The 14,633-nt window shown below is 32.4% G+C and overlaps 2 protein-coding genes across 3 annotated transcripts; one reads left to right on the top strand and one right to left on the bottom strand.

The window, feature by feature from the left end:
- The first annotated feature begins 1,108 nt into the window (after window positions 1–1,108).
- On the top strand, window positions 1,109–4,838 carry LOC133690204 (uncharacterized). Its single transcript, XM_062110427.1, has 3 exons — window positions 1,109–2,294; window positions 2,871–3,075; window positions 4,229–4,838. Exons 1-3 carry the CDS (start codon window positions 1,392–1,394, stop codon window positions 4,750–4,752), a joined length of 1,632 nt encoding a protein of 543 aa, XP_061966411.1. The 5' UTR covers window positions 1,109–1,391; the 3' UTR covers window positions 4,753–4,838.
- A 5,950-nt stretch (window positions 4,839–10,788) lies between these two features.
- Window positions 10,789–12,556, bottom strand: LOC133689818 (uncharacterized). 2 transcript variants are annotated; one of them, XM_062109874.1, is made up of 4 exons: window positions 12,163–12,556; window positions 11,588–11,698; window positions 11,312–11,392; window positions 10,789–11,195 (listed from the first exon to the last, which is right to left on the bottom strand). In XM_062109874.1, the coding sequence occupies exons 1-4, from the start codon at window positions 12,400–12,402 to the stop codon at window positions 11,112–11,114; spliced, it is 516 nt and encodes a 171-aa protein (XP_061965858.1). In that variant the 5' UTR covers window positions 12,403–12,556; the 3' UTR covers window positions 10,789–11,111. The 2 variants fall into 2 exon arrangements, with proteins under 2 accessions (XP_061965858.1, XP_061965859.1); XM_062109875.1 differs by having other exon boundaries at window positions 10,789–11,186; window positions 12,163–12,549.
- Between the last annotated feature and the right edge of the window lie 2,077 nt (window positions 12,557–14,633).

Below are 14,633 nucleotides of genomic sequence, written 5' to 3'. Positions count from 1 at the left end.
GGGGGTTATGAGAAGGACGAACAACCAAGCGATCTTGTACACGTGGCAAGGTGGTTTACTGTTCATTTATTTATACAGGGGAGCAGCTCGAAGAGCGAAACGTTTTCATGTTTTTTTTTAAATAATAAATAAATAGCAAATAATGCAAGGTACGATAAAAGAGCTGTAGTTGTTACAGCCAAAAGCAGAGTGTTTCACCGATCATGTCCTGTGAGTCAGCATCATCCCAATTTGCAGTAAATTACTAAAGAAACAAACAAAAAGACAATATATGCACACTCTTTTACATGCCACCATCACCGTGCTGATACTGTAGTGTAGTCTATTTAAGACTATATTATTCTTTAGTCCTCCCGTCTTTAACATGATTATAACCTACTCCTCATGTTTGAAAATATATATAACTTGATCTATGAGGCACGCGGTTGAAATCCTGTTTTTGTAAAATTTAATTATTTTTTGTTTGATATTTTTTTATTATTATTATGTATTTATATTAAAAATTATTTTTAAAAATTAAAAAAATATTATTTTAATGCATTTCCGAGTAAAAAACGTTTTGAAAAGGAACCGCTACCATGTTTTCAAACACCTTTTAACAACCTTGCTTTGATTCGCAGTTATCTATTTGGTTTCTCTCTAAGAATTTAGAATTGGAATGGGATACATTTGGAATTTAGAGGGATAACAAATAAAAAATTAAAAACAAATAGTTTTAACAAGTCAATGGTCAATAAGAGTACTAGTATCCTGTTTGGTAATATAATGAAAATTATTTTTCAAATTATTTTTTGTCTGGAAATACATCAAAATAATATATTTTTTTAATTTTTTAATTTTTTAAAATTTATTTTTAATATTAGTATACGAAAACGATTCAAAAACACTAAAAAATAGCTTGAAGCTAATTTTTTTTTTTCAAAAACAAGGTTGAAATACAATGTCAAACAGGGCCTAAGCGATAAATTTCCAAGCATCAAGGATTATGTTGTAATGAAAATCACAAGCGAGGGACTGAGAAATAATTTACTCCTCATTTTACGTGAAGGAAAAAATAAAACACAAAAACACCACCACCAATTCGCAGCCATTCCTTGCTAGTGTCTTTTATTTTTAAGTATTTGTTACGGTACACCTTGCCTCGGTTATGCTAAAACCCCAGATTTGAATCAGGAACTCTCCTCATCCTCGCCTCTCTCTCTCTCTCTCTCTCTCTCTCTCTCTGCTATATTTATGGCTATCTAATAAATTCGCCTTCAATCTTTCCTTCTTTTGCATTTCATTTTCACTAGTTCAAAAGTTGAAATCTCATCAGCTTGTCTTTCATGGTGCTGAATTTCATATCCACCTGAAAAAGAACAGAAAAGAAAAGAAAAGGGGGCCTAATATTCATGGCTCAAAAGCAATTACACGAGCTCTTGCAAGATGATCAAGAGCCATTCCAGCTAAAGAACTACATTGCTGACAGGCGTTGTCAGCTCAAAAGACCCAGTATCCCGAAAACAAACTTGGTACAAGTCAAGAAGCGAAAACCCATCTCTCAAAAACATTTTTGCAAAAATGTTTGCCTTTTCTCTTTCCAAAACTCTCCAGACCCGAGAAAATCCCCACTCTTCCAGTGCTCTCCTCCCAAAAGCCCTTGCAAAAGCCCTAATGCTATCTTCCTACACATCCCTGCAAGAACGGCCGCGCTTCTTCTTGAAGCTTCCGTTAAGGTGCAAAAACAATCTTCGTCTCCCAAAACCAAGTCACAAAACAATGGGTTTGGTTTGTTTGGGACTTTATTAAAGAAACTAACTCATCGTAACAAAACCAGAAATCATGAAATCCGTACTGGTAATCATGGGGGCAAAGTTTCAGTGAAGGAGATTCTAAGGTGGAATTCCTCAGTTGGGCGTGGAAATTTATCCAATGAGATAGATCACCGCAAGCAGGAGCAGGGGCAGGAGATTATAATGGTTGATACCAGTATAAATGAGAAATGTGGTTGTGAGATGGGCTTTAATTCTTGTTGTAGCAGTCATATCGGTAGGCCTAGCAGTGAGGTTTGGTCAGAGAAATCCTTGGATTTGGATTTTGATACCTCAAGCAGTACTAGCCAGTCCGAGGAGGATCAAAACATCGATCAGTTTGTCAACAAAGACATCATAGATCATGGTGATTTTGCTTCTAATGATAAGCAATGTTTCTGTGACAGCCCTTTCCATTTTGTGCTTCAAAGAAGCCCTTCCGCCGGTTGCCGCACCCCAGACTTCTCGTCTCCGGTCACTTCGCCTAGTCGCCACATATTTGAGGTTTGTGTAATTTTATTTCATTTTTCTTTTTTGGTTTATTATTAATTACACTGGCTGACGATTCAACTCGCAAATCTGTCCGAGACTCTGAGTTTGAGCGTGTTTTGAATTGTCGGCAATAAGGTCTGTTTTATGCAAATTCTGGTCGGAATGTGTTAATGACAAGTGTAGCCTTTCAACTCTACTGGACTACTTTGCAAGAATCAAACAGAGACTAGGGGTATCGATGTCCTTTTAATATTCAAAATGAAGCACCCGGACTACTTTGATCATGACTCAAGAAATAATTTTTTTCTTAATGGACTCTGCCTGCCTACCTAGAAAATAATTTTTGCAAGAAAGGACAAATCCCTATTTTGTTTTCTGTGTTAGATCCCCATTTCTGTACGCACATTTGGCTGTCTGTATTTATTTGAGAAGGAAAGTCAAAACAAACCCACCAATTATATATATATATACACACACACACATACCTAACATATGGAGTATATCAAGTCACAATTATATTATAGAATTAACTAAAAACTAAGTATTAATCAATGTGGTGTGATGAGATTTCATTTCGATTTAAATCAGTGCAAAGAGAGCAATGGGGATGTAGAAAGCTTAAAGAAATTCAAAGAACAAGATGAGGAGGAGGAAAAAGAAGAAGAAGAAGATAAGGAACAATGTAGTCCTGTTTCTGTTTTGGACCCACCCTTTGAAGATGATGACGATGGGAATGACGATCACAACGAGGACGACGGTTTTGATCTAGAATGCAGCTACGCAATTGTACAGAGTATGTTGTTTCTCAATAATTTATAATTAACGAACTGCCTTTTTTATTTTATTTTATTTTATTGTTTGATCTTTTACCATTACAACTACTTTAACGAGGCACGTACTGCTAACCAGCTTCTGTTGCAATGACTATGATCATGATCTGTGGTGGGTTCCATTGGATAGATTGCTTGCCAATCACATTTTAGACGTATTTTGTTGAATGAAATCAGTTTGAGGTGTTGTGTGCACATCAATTAATACCCGTATCTTTTTTATTGTAAAGAATATGATACCGAGCCCCTCCATCCAATCCAGTGTTGTCAGAAGTGACCCACAAGCATCATTCTGGAACTCCTTTAAAAACTGGTGGAACCCATTTTAGTTATGATTAGCTCGATTGATCGTATTCTGATAATACATTAACCTGTTAGTATTACTGTTTTGAGATGCTACATGCTTTGTTTGCAAGTTTTGTTTGCAAATGTTTAAACCTAGCTGAGTGAGCAGGATATATTGGATTTACTTGAATTGAGAATAGCAACCTAGCACCGAATAATTAGTAATAATGACAATGGAAGAAAGTTGACAGTAAATTTACTAGTGACCTGCATCTTGGTGAAGGAAGGTGACATGATTCATGATCACATTTGTATCAATAAGTTGGCCTTTCTTTAGTGGCAAAACCTTTGTCTTTTCCAGGTGTTTGTTATCTGATCCGGGGCCTTTCTTTCGTTATATATATATATATATTCCGATCTTTTCACTTGACAGTAGCTTAAATGTGGTGGAACCCTCCATCCACCGAATACCAACCATTTCATAGCTATTAACCCAACCCATTGTAGATTGAAAAGACTGAAAAATAAAGATCCAAAATTGTTCACTTTGGCTTCTTGTCTTTATACCTCTTTTTAACTGGGAGCTGTTCTGATATACGTACATGATTCAGGATAAATGAATTTGATGAGATTGGAGTCTTTGTCTCTGTCCAAAATGTTTGATGATAATATTATTTAGTACTTGGTATGGTTTGTTTCAGCACTGCACATGTATATTTGGTTCCTTCCCAAGTTGCAAAACTATTCATTTGCATATGCATTTAATGCCCATTTTCCTTGTATTTATACATGTATGCTGTATTGATTTCTGTTGTCTTTTGACATTTGAAGGAGCAAAGAAACAGCTATTGCAGAAGCTGCGTAGATTTGAGAAACTGGCAGATTTGGATCCAGTTGAACTGGAGAGAAGAATGGCAGAGCAAGAAGAAGAAGAAGAAGAAGTGAGTGACCTTGAGGAAGAAGAGCAACGCAGAGAAGATGATGAGTTAATTTCGTCAGATAGGGAAAAGAACATCGAAACTTTTATCCTAGAAGAAATACGTAGTAAATCAAGCTTTTATCTTCCAAGAAAAATACAAAGAGATATGAAGAGGTTGATCTCGGACCTCATTGTCGAGGAAGGGGGAGGAAACTTTTTCTACAGAGAATCAATGGCAAAAAGGATCTGTAAGAGGTTAGAGTCATGGAAAGAGGTAGAGTCCAACACCATTGATATGATGGTAGGACAAGATTTTAGAAGGGAGCTCGATGGGTGGAAAGGAAACCGAGAGCAAGTGGAAGAGACAGCGTTGGAGATTGAACTTGGTATAGTTGGCTTATTGGTGGAGGAACTGTCTGAGGAATTAGTTGCTTAATTTGACCAGGATCTAATGGAAACATTAATTTTCAAGCTGAGATGTTCGTTAAATGAATTAATATTAGATTAACTTAATTTGATTTATTTTCAATTATATATAACCCAACAACCAACATGAACTGTGATGCAAATACCCGGCCTAAGCGATCCAACGCAAGAAAATTGCGGTGAGACGTTAACTTGTTTGGTGTCATGTACATGTATGAGCACGTATCCTTTTGCTTAACACACACACACACACACACACACACACACCAGGTATGGGGTCTAATGACACTTAAAAAACTCTGTATTATAGTTTTTATTTGAATAATTGATGCTTAATATTTAGGTGTTAGGTACCAGTATTCTATTTTTTTATTAAAAAACTTTGTGGCTCCAATTTAAAAAAAATGAAAAAGTTCAATATATATATATATATATATATAAACACCATGCTTTCTGTAAGTTATTTATTTACTTATGCCGAGGGTTTTTTTTATCAAATTTCTTTATTTACGCTGGTTAATTTCTTTCTTTTATTTATATACTAGCTACTTCATTATTTATTTTTTAAAATTCAATATTTTTTTCTAAAATAAAAAATCATTATCACCAATTGATTAGCTAATACTATAATGATCATGTAAATTAAAAATTATCTAATAATATTCAATGATGAATAAGGTGATGTATGTGTTAATAAAATATATTTGATGGTTATTGAAAGGCGATTTTTCTTATGCACAAATTTTCATTTTATTTTCTTAAGAAACTTTTGATTTTTAGTGTTATGGTTTTTGCAATTTTTATTTTATTTTATATAATTGTTTTTCTTTCTTAAGAATTTTTTTGGCTTCTTAAAATTCTTGAAAAAAATAACTAGTGGAATGAAAAAGAGTTCAAATAAAAACCTAAGAATAAAAGTGCAAATACAAAAGTAAATTCTAATGATAGTGTTTAATTCTCCATTAGGGTGTATATATCTTTACTAGGTCAGTGGTATACACTACGCCATGGTTAGATAAATGTTTATATATATATAATGCGTTGCTAACCTGTTTTTTAGTTAAAAAAAACAACTTAATTATGAATTCAGAATTTTATGTATATTAAACAATATCTTTTTTAAATAATGAGATAGTAACATATTGGATGATATCATTTTTTAAAAAATATTGATACAAAGATAAATCAGATTGACCCGAACCAACCATAAAGAACTTTCAAAATCCATAACTCGAGTTATAAAACACTGATGAACCTATAGAAAACAAATCAAAAAAATAATGAAGCCTAATTTCTAAAATAGCTTAATATTGAAGGAAGATATTGAAAAAAAAATTCAATCTAAAACAAGAATAAAAAAAGGCTAGAGTCAAGTAAATCGGTTGAACCCGCTACATGAGTCATAAGAATATGATAACCCCTATAGAAAGCAAATTGAAAGAAATCATGAAGCTCAATTACTAACCAACCTAATGTTGAAGGACAAAACTACAAAAAAAAAATCTATTAAGAAAAAAAAAAATACTCGAGATGACCCAAGCTAATTTGTCATACCTGCAATTCATGAGAGTAAGATGACTTCATAGAAAAGGAATAAAAAGAAATGATAAATCTCAATTCTTAATCAACATAATGTGAAATAATGGAATTGAAAATAAATCAATTTACAAAAAGGCTAAAAAAGAGACCCAAGTCAACCCGGACGAACCTTCTAGATCCGTGATCCAAGTCATAAAATCATGATTACCATACAGAAGACAAATAAAAAAAATTTATAAAGCTCAATCCCCGACCAACTCAATGGTGGAGGATGAAATCAAAAAAATATTAAAAAAAACCCGAGTAAACTTGGGTCAACTCGAAAAACCCACAAATTCGATCATGACATCGTGATTACCTCATAGAAAGCAAATAAAAAAAAATATTATCTAGCCCATTGTAAACCTCGAGTAATTCAAAACTATATGAAATTCTAAAATGAAATGAATTCATGGAAAATATATAAACGACAATATAAATATGTTTAGATGTATTTGGAAAGACAATGAGATAAAGGATCCAACGTTATGAAATCAATGAAATGATTTTTTGAAGTGAAAAATTATGACTGAAAATAAAATGACATAATCAAATAAATGATATAATTTGGAAGAGAATTATTCACTAAGATAAAGGTCGAATACTGATAATTTTAACTAGGGTTTGTACTTTGTTGTACTAAAAAACCAAAGGAATTACTCGAAATCAATTAAGAGGCATGAGAGAAGGATATAATGGGAATTAAAAGAAAAGAATTTGGCTCTCCCTTTGTAAAGGGAGGTTGATGACTAAACGAAGAAAATCTTCCATTATTCTCTTATTTCCTTGTAAACTTCTTCATAACAAAATATAGGATCTCGTGTTTAAGAGTGATAGAGGGGATTGAAAGGGTAAACACACAAACCTAAAAGCTTAGAAGAGAGTTATAGAGAGAGAGAGTGTGCTGGTAAAGAGAGAGTCACATTGATTTGAGGGAAAGGAAGAAGGATAGGAAGGAAATTCATTTGGTTTGCATTTAGCACTCAAATAATTGTCTGGTAAGGTGCCCTAAGTACATTCGAACAAGTTAATTAGTGTTCAATTAGTTCTAGTTGGGAATTATGATAATTGAGCTAGGGTTTATATTGGAAAATTTAGGGATAATATAAATTCTCATGAAATTGACCTATTGGGACTATAAAAGGGTATAAGAGAAGTAAAACCATGAAGAAATTATGACAACCCAAGGACGTCCTAAGAGCTGGTCATAACAGGGATGGATTAGGAGTTTTGAAATTGTGTTATAAATGGAATTATGTTGTATATGTGTATATTTATGTGTGAATAGAAGTTTCAAATGAATTGTTGTTTCATGTTATGTTTGAATTTTCATATAATTTATGAATTGAATTTCTTAAATAGATATTTGGTTAAAGGTTAAATTGTGTATTTAGAATGAATTAATATAAAGAACTTGAAATGAATGATTATATTCAAGATGAATAAATTGGGTTTTTGTATAAATACATATGATAGGAATGAATTATGTTTCGACAAGACAATGACTGATTGGATAACTTGTTAATATAGAAAATAACTTTAGAGTGGTATAACGAGGAGAAGGAGCTTGACAAAATCAAATTTCAGGTAGATACTTTGTACCTTGTAGGCAACTCAATTTAATAAGTTCTCATTTAGTTTTGTTTCAATCGTGTTGGTGTATGTAACATAAATATTGAGAGTTGATGAGATAGTTGAAAAGAATGAAATAAGTATTATGATCGGCAACTATGAAGGTTATCCAAATTGATCAATATCCATTTGAGATTACCAGATTGCATGGCTTCTGAACAGGAATGCTGACCTGATTGGCAATCATGAGGGTTAGCTAGATTGATCGATTCCTATTTAGGATTACCGGGTTGAATGACTTCAAAATGACAATGCTGAAATGATTAGCAACCATAAGGGTTAGCCCGATTTATTGGTATCCAATTAGAATTAATACATATAGTGGCTTCTAAATAGAAATGCCAGAGTGATTGACCATTGAAGGTCTTATATGATTTTTATTCAATCAATAAAAATGGGATTAAAGTTGAAGGAAAGTTGTATAAGATCATGCAGTTCATGAGGAGCTATAAAGTATTTTGTAATAATATAGATTTATGTAATGAAATGTTGATCTTTATTTCAGGTTTTTCGCTAGATCGCCATGAGTAAATTTCAATCATTATTCTTTTATTGTAGTTGATAGGTGGGATTTGTTCTCAATTTTGAATTTTGTATAAGTAAGTTCTTGTATTATAAACTCTTATTATTATCTTATGTTATGTAAGTAAAATATGTAAGTTTCAAATGTTACATTAGTAATGGCATATAAAGAAGCAACTCATTTTGGATGTTGTGTGTGTATGTGTGTGTATTCTTTTGTTGTAATTTGTAGGTGGGAATTGTTCTCGATTTTGTATAGGTAAGCTCTTGTATTGTAAGCTCTTATTATTATCTTATGTTATGTGATTAAAATATGTAAGTTTCAAATGTTACATTAGTAACAACATATAAAGAAGCAACTCATTTTGGATGTCACATGCACACACACACACACTTACTTTTCAATTAGTTCATTGTATGTCATTTATTAGTATATGTTACTTGCATTTGTTGTCAACATGAAATCAATGAAAGATGATATAAAGGATAAATGAATGAATGAGTCAAGTCTCATTCAAGTTGAGTATTGGCCCAAAATGAACGGATCGGTTTTGTGTTGATTGATATACGTTTGTTGTAAAGATACGATAAGTCTAAAAAACTGATATCTGAAGTATTACACAAACTGATCGACCACTTAAGATCACCAAATGATCTGGTTAACCAATTGATAGGAGGAATAATGAAATTGGTTACTATCTAATTTGATCGATAAAACCAGCTGACCGTTTGTTTTACCGTTAAGGACATCGATGAAATTTAGTAGTATTTGATCAACCGATTGGTTGTGTCAATATGAACCGATTGACCATTCTAACTGACAGTGAATTATTATTATTTCAAAAAAAAATGTGATTTTCTAAATTTAGAAACAAAATTGTGCATTACTTAATAAGAAAATGGGGATGTTACACTCAATTACCAACAAGCTCAATATTGAATGATAAAATTAAAAAAAAAATAGTAAAAATAACAATCCAAATAATGATCAAATTTGACAAAAACAAAAATTTAACAAAAAATTGACAGCCCATTTTGATATTTAAAGAGTGTATACGTTAAATTTGAGGTGATGAGACATAAAAGAGATAGGAAAAAAAGGAATAAAAATGGTTTGCTAGAGCCGAATCGGATGACAACCATCAACGCACATTGCCACATGGAGGTAGGTCGCAACAAGACGATTTGAGACACCGTGAACGAGTGGAATTGGACGTTGAAGGCCACCACACACATCGCCCAAGTATGGAGGCCTTACACATGCGGAAGCAACTTTTCCTAATATTTTTTTATTTTTATCCAGATCAGTCCCTGAATTAAAAGGTTTTAATTTTATCCCTGAAGTTTTAATTGTCTGAAATCAATGAAATCAAATTTGTTTTTTTCTCTCTCAAATCGCGCACCAATTTTTTTTCCAACACTATGAGAATCTCAAGCAAAGCTAGCTAATACAAACCATAAGATTAGATCCTAAACCAACAAAGCATTAAAAGGATGAGATTGAAAAATACACTTGAACAACAAAATAAACATTATATATTTATGATTGCAATCCATAGTGCACATGAATATTGTGATACAAGAAAAACGGCTACAATAAATGTTGTATATCTCTTTTAGTTTCTTTTAATAATTAAGTCTAAATATTGAATAAAGCATCCGTGTATCAACACTCTTGTTTTCGTGTACTTTTTCTACGTATTTGGAGGAGGTGTAGAATAAAACTATAAAATACGCCTTTCTTGGAAACCATCTATTTTTCCTTTGCAGTTCCCACGAAAGAAATAGCATAGCACTGCACTGTACAAATTTGCTTGGCTTGCATATACTCCGGGACGTATAATTGTCATGTATAAAACACACAGTCGTCCTGATTGTCCAGGCAACCAATCTTTCCTTCAAATTTGCTTGGCTTACTGTTAATTAGGAAGGCAGAGAGTCCAATCTCTATGGTTCTAGCTATGCGAGAGACCAACGGAATTTGAGCAAATGATCAAACACGATTTTGTCGGGAATTAATTGAGAATATGGGGGACTAGAATTCGATTAAACTGCGATCCATCTGAGGCAAACCACAGAGGTAACTTGCGCTCTTGACAGGCCACAGCAAGTAACAGCAATGTTTATGGCTCCATGTCAAGGAACAGCTTCAAAAGTGAAACCCTCTCACAGTATTCCATTGGCCTCATGATCACCAGAAGTTTGCTTCCATTTATTTCTTACGTGAGGGCAAACAAAAGAAGAAAAAAAACACTTGAACTTCTATTTAACATATCATGGGGATCGAAAATTTAACATATCATGGGGATGAAAATAGTAAAACGACGGTCTTGGCATCCGTTCTTCAGAACAAACTCAAAGTAAAACTAAAGGACACAGCATTACAAAGTTGAACATACAAGGAAAAAGAAAGAAAGAAAGCAAAATGCAGAGGCAAGATACATTTAGTTACAAACCTGCTTATAAGGTATTTCGTCTCCTAAATCAGCTAAAACTTCATCAAATATTTTCTAATTAAAACAAACAAAGTAGAATTCACCAAGCCAGAAAGAACACCAATATATAATTATAAAAAGTTACCTTAAATACATCACACAAACCTAATCAGTTATCACCACTAAGGCTGCTGCTCTATAATCAGTGCATGGAGTCTATGTTCTTACTCAGCTCCTCCAGCTTTTTCAGCCTCAACCTCTCGCTTTCACTCACGAGCTGTTCAAACTCAAAGACATAAGGAATTTAAATTAGAAAAAAAGAGCATATACATGCTTTCAATTTCCATTATTTCTGCTTTAGTTTCATGAACTCGTATAAATAGAACCAAATATGAAACTCACCTCCATTAATTTGGTTATGAGCTGTACTTTCTCCTTGTTCTTATCATTGAAGGCCTCAAGGGCATCCTTGTATTCTTTCTCCTGCGGCAAAACATAAATCCCAATTCAATGGTCCTCTCCGTGCGTGAGCAGCACACACAACAAGAACAACCAAGCCTCAATTGCAAACTAACTAGTTAGGGTAGGCTATATGGATTGTCCTGTGCCATTCGGGGTGATAACACACATAAATAAATCCAGATAATTGAATTAATTTTTATCCATATGAAATTTTACCTTCTTCTGCACAGTATGTCCTAGTGGCTTCAATTCTTTGTTCACTGTATCAATCTTCTTGCGGACAACAGCAACTTCCTTCCTCATGGGATCTGCGAGCGCTTCAAGCTCCTGCAGGTAGATTTATAAATTAATTGAAGCCCGGAAGCTTTACCAGATAAAAATACAAATCTTTCATGTCAAGGACGGACAGTTTATAAAGCAAAAACCCAATTACATCCATAAAAAAAATTAGTACTAACATTAGAGGTTTTTGAGCTTTTAAGTCTCACAGCCTGTTTCATGTCGTTGACTTGAAAAACATTAATCAGGCAAGGTTAATCTCGTCAGTTCTTGTAGTAAATTTATGAAAAAAAAACCAAAATTAGTAATTGCATCTGTACTTTTTGAAGTTGAAAAAAGTCTTTCTTTTGGCATCAAAACCCTAGGTGTTTCTAAGAAATTCATGTCAATGTTTTTGGCTGGTTTAGATCAGTGAGAAAAATCATTTAATCAGTCACAACAAAACTTGAGATTAAAAAAACAAAAATCAAGAGAAGTGCAGAAATATACAAATTAATTGAAGTGCGTAGTACCTCACGAATCATGGCTAAGCGCTTGGTCTCCTCCTCAACACGGCCCAACTGAGCTTGAACCTTCTCTCTGACCTCCATTTTCTTCTTTTCGATCTCTTCTTCTTTGGCTCTAAAAGTAGAGAGAGCAGACCTTGACATCTCTTCATCTTCTTTAGACATTTGGCTGCTAAAGCTAAGGCTGCCTGAGTTTTGCACCGTTAGCTGGTTCTGTTGCTGAGGCTGCTGCTCCATTTTCTGCATCAACTAATTAATTCAAGCTTCCCAGAAAGAAAAACCCTTCTTCTCTCTTGAATCCTTCTGTCTCTCTGTCTCTCTCTCTCTCTTTCTCTGTGTGTGTGTGTCTTTGCTTTTGCTTTCTTGGGTATTATGATATGATGGGCTTAGCACAGCTGCGCCCTTTTTCTTTCTTTCTTTTCTTTTTTCTTTTCTTTTTCTGTTGCAAGTGGTTCTATATAAACAAAGATAAAATGGCTGGCTGGCTGGCTGGCTGGCTTTAGAAAAAGTTAATAAAGCGGCAAGCCAGCTTATTCTCTCTGTTTTTGTGATTTTTTTTTTCATAAACCAAAATTGAGAATTTTACAAGAAAAGGGCAAGTGGATGAAATGACCAAACTGCCACAACCTCCCGATAAAGTTAGGGATTTCAACTTTACTGAATCAAATGCGACCCTGAAAATTTTGAAATGCTGTCTGTCTCATTCTCACATAATTATACACCTGAACCCCACATGACAAGCTAAGAAACCCTTTCCAGATTTCAAATTTTGAATTAATTATTTCGTTACCGTAAATGAATAAATAAATAAATAAAAAGACAGAGTAAAAAAAACCTAGATCTGTGATTAATCTTAACTAGTTCGATGTCGTGCTCTGCTGCGGTGCTGGTGATATCGAGAAAGAAAATTTACAAGTTATGGTACACAACATAGGAAAAAGCAAGCAATGCTACACGGCACTTCTCGAATCTTATTTTTATTTATTTTTATGAAATTAAAATAAAAATATGCAGGAAAGGTAATGATTAATTTTTTTTAATAAAAATGATATATTCGTTTGGTAAAAATTGACCACTCTTATTTATATTTATTTATTTATTTTTGTTTTGATTATAACATGTCATTTTGTTACCAACAACATGATTCGTAGCATAGAAACTAATTACAATTCTAATAAATATTCTAATAACTTGAATTAAAGATAAAAAAAATCATTTTAAAAAAAACAAAAGAATTCTTGTCCTTATTCAAGTATTTTTATTTTTATTTTTATGAAAAAATGTTTTTTATTAGAAGTATTATTTTTAAAATAAACATTATTATAATCGTGAAAAAAAGTCTCAATAGAGAAATTACATATTGATCATTTTTATACATCTATTGAATAACTCTTTGAATAACAAATATAAAATTGAGCGCTGATTTACTTTTTTTTGCAAGAGAAAGAACATTATATAAAAAACATGTAGAAAGATTAACATAAAAACATTAACATAACTTAGAAAGATTTGATTGAGAAGAAATAAAGTTAAATAACTAAAAAAAAAAAAAAAAAAAAAGAAGCTGTAGGATGAAGAGTGCCGTCCATAATGCTTTGTGCGTGAATTAACAATTCATTGTTTTTATTGTCACTGTCATGTAATATCACCGCAGTCCCACCGGTTTCTGTCTTGTTTTTACCATATGAAATGGAATTCGCCCGAGGGCTGCCGTATAGATGGGCGTTGGTGGATGGAAAACTCCAGCTATAAATGTACCTGGTCTAGCGTTATTGACACGAGACAATACCACTAATTTGTCTATTTATTAGCACTTCTTGTTTCAAATTTTTGTGGGTTTAACTGACAAAAATCACCTCTTTTCTTTTCTTTTTTTATCAAGGATACGGTCATGTTTAAAATTGTATTTTTTTAAAATATTTTTTTGTTTAAAAATATATTAAAATAATATATTTTTTATTTTTAAAAAATTATTTTTATATTAATATATTAAAATGACTTAAAATATATATATATAAAAAAGTATTTAAAACAATAAAAAAAATTATTTTTTTTTCAAATATAATTTTAAAATATAAAAACAAACATATTCGGCCGAATGTAATATCACTTGAGTCTGAATTGAGTCCAAAAAAATAAAATCCTCAATAGAATCGCAGCTCAATGGTTAAGTGTGTCCTTTTTCCTCATTTATGTTAAAACTTGTATCTTGTGCTTTTGTCTGTATCGATGTTTCGATCCATATGTAGAAAGTAACGGCCGGGGTCAGTTTGAGCCATTTATACGTTGAACTGCTGACGTGATCAATTAAGATTTTTATGTTTTAAAAATATTAAATTTAATTTTTTTAATTTTTTTTCATATGATGTATTAAAGTAAAATATAAATTTTAAAAAATAAAAAAAATATTATTTAAATATATTTTCAAGTTAAAAATCATTTGAAAAACATTCATTAATATAACACCAGATAAAATC

This window comes from Populus nigra, chromosome 3, assembly GCF_951802175.1.
Source record: "Populus nigra chromosome 3, ddPopNigr1.1, whole genome shotgun sequence".
Lineage (NCBI taxonomy): Eukaryota > Viridiplantae > Streptophyta > Magnoliopsida > Malpighiales > Salicaceae > Populus > Populus nigra.
The sequence above is the reverse complement of the archived record's forward strand: the minus strand, read 5'-3'. Positions and strand labels throughout refer to the sequence as shown.

Bases quoted from the DNA above. Each gene is read 5' to 3' on its own strand.
- LOC133690204 (XM_062110427.1), top strand. From the start codon at position 1,392: ATGGCTCAAAAGCAATTACACGAGCTCTTGCAAGATGATCAAGAGCCA. The intron at 2,295-2,870 runs GTTTGTGTAATT...GATTTAAATCAG, and splicing joins CTAGTCGCCACATATTTGAG to TGCAAAGAGAGCAATGGGGA. The intron at 3,076-4,228 runs GTATGTTGTTTC...TGACATTTGAAG, and splicing joins CAGCTACGCAATTGTACAGA to GAGCAAAGAAACAGCTATTG.
- LOC133689818 (XM_062109874.1), bottom strand. From the start codon at position 12,402: ATGCAGAAAATGGAGCAGCAGCCTCAGCAACAGAACCAGCTAACGGTG. The intron at 11,699-12,162 runs GTACTACGCACT...ATCTACCTGCAG, and splicing joins GCTTAGCCATGATTCGTGAG to GAGCTTGAAGCGCTCGCAGA. The intron at 11,393-11,587 runs GTAAAATTTCAT...GTTTTGCCGCAG, and splicing joins GACATACTGTGCAGAAGAAG to GAGAAAGAATACAAGGATGC.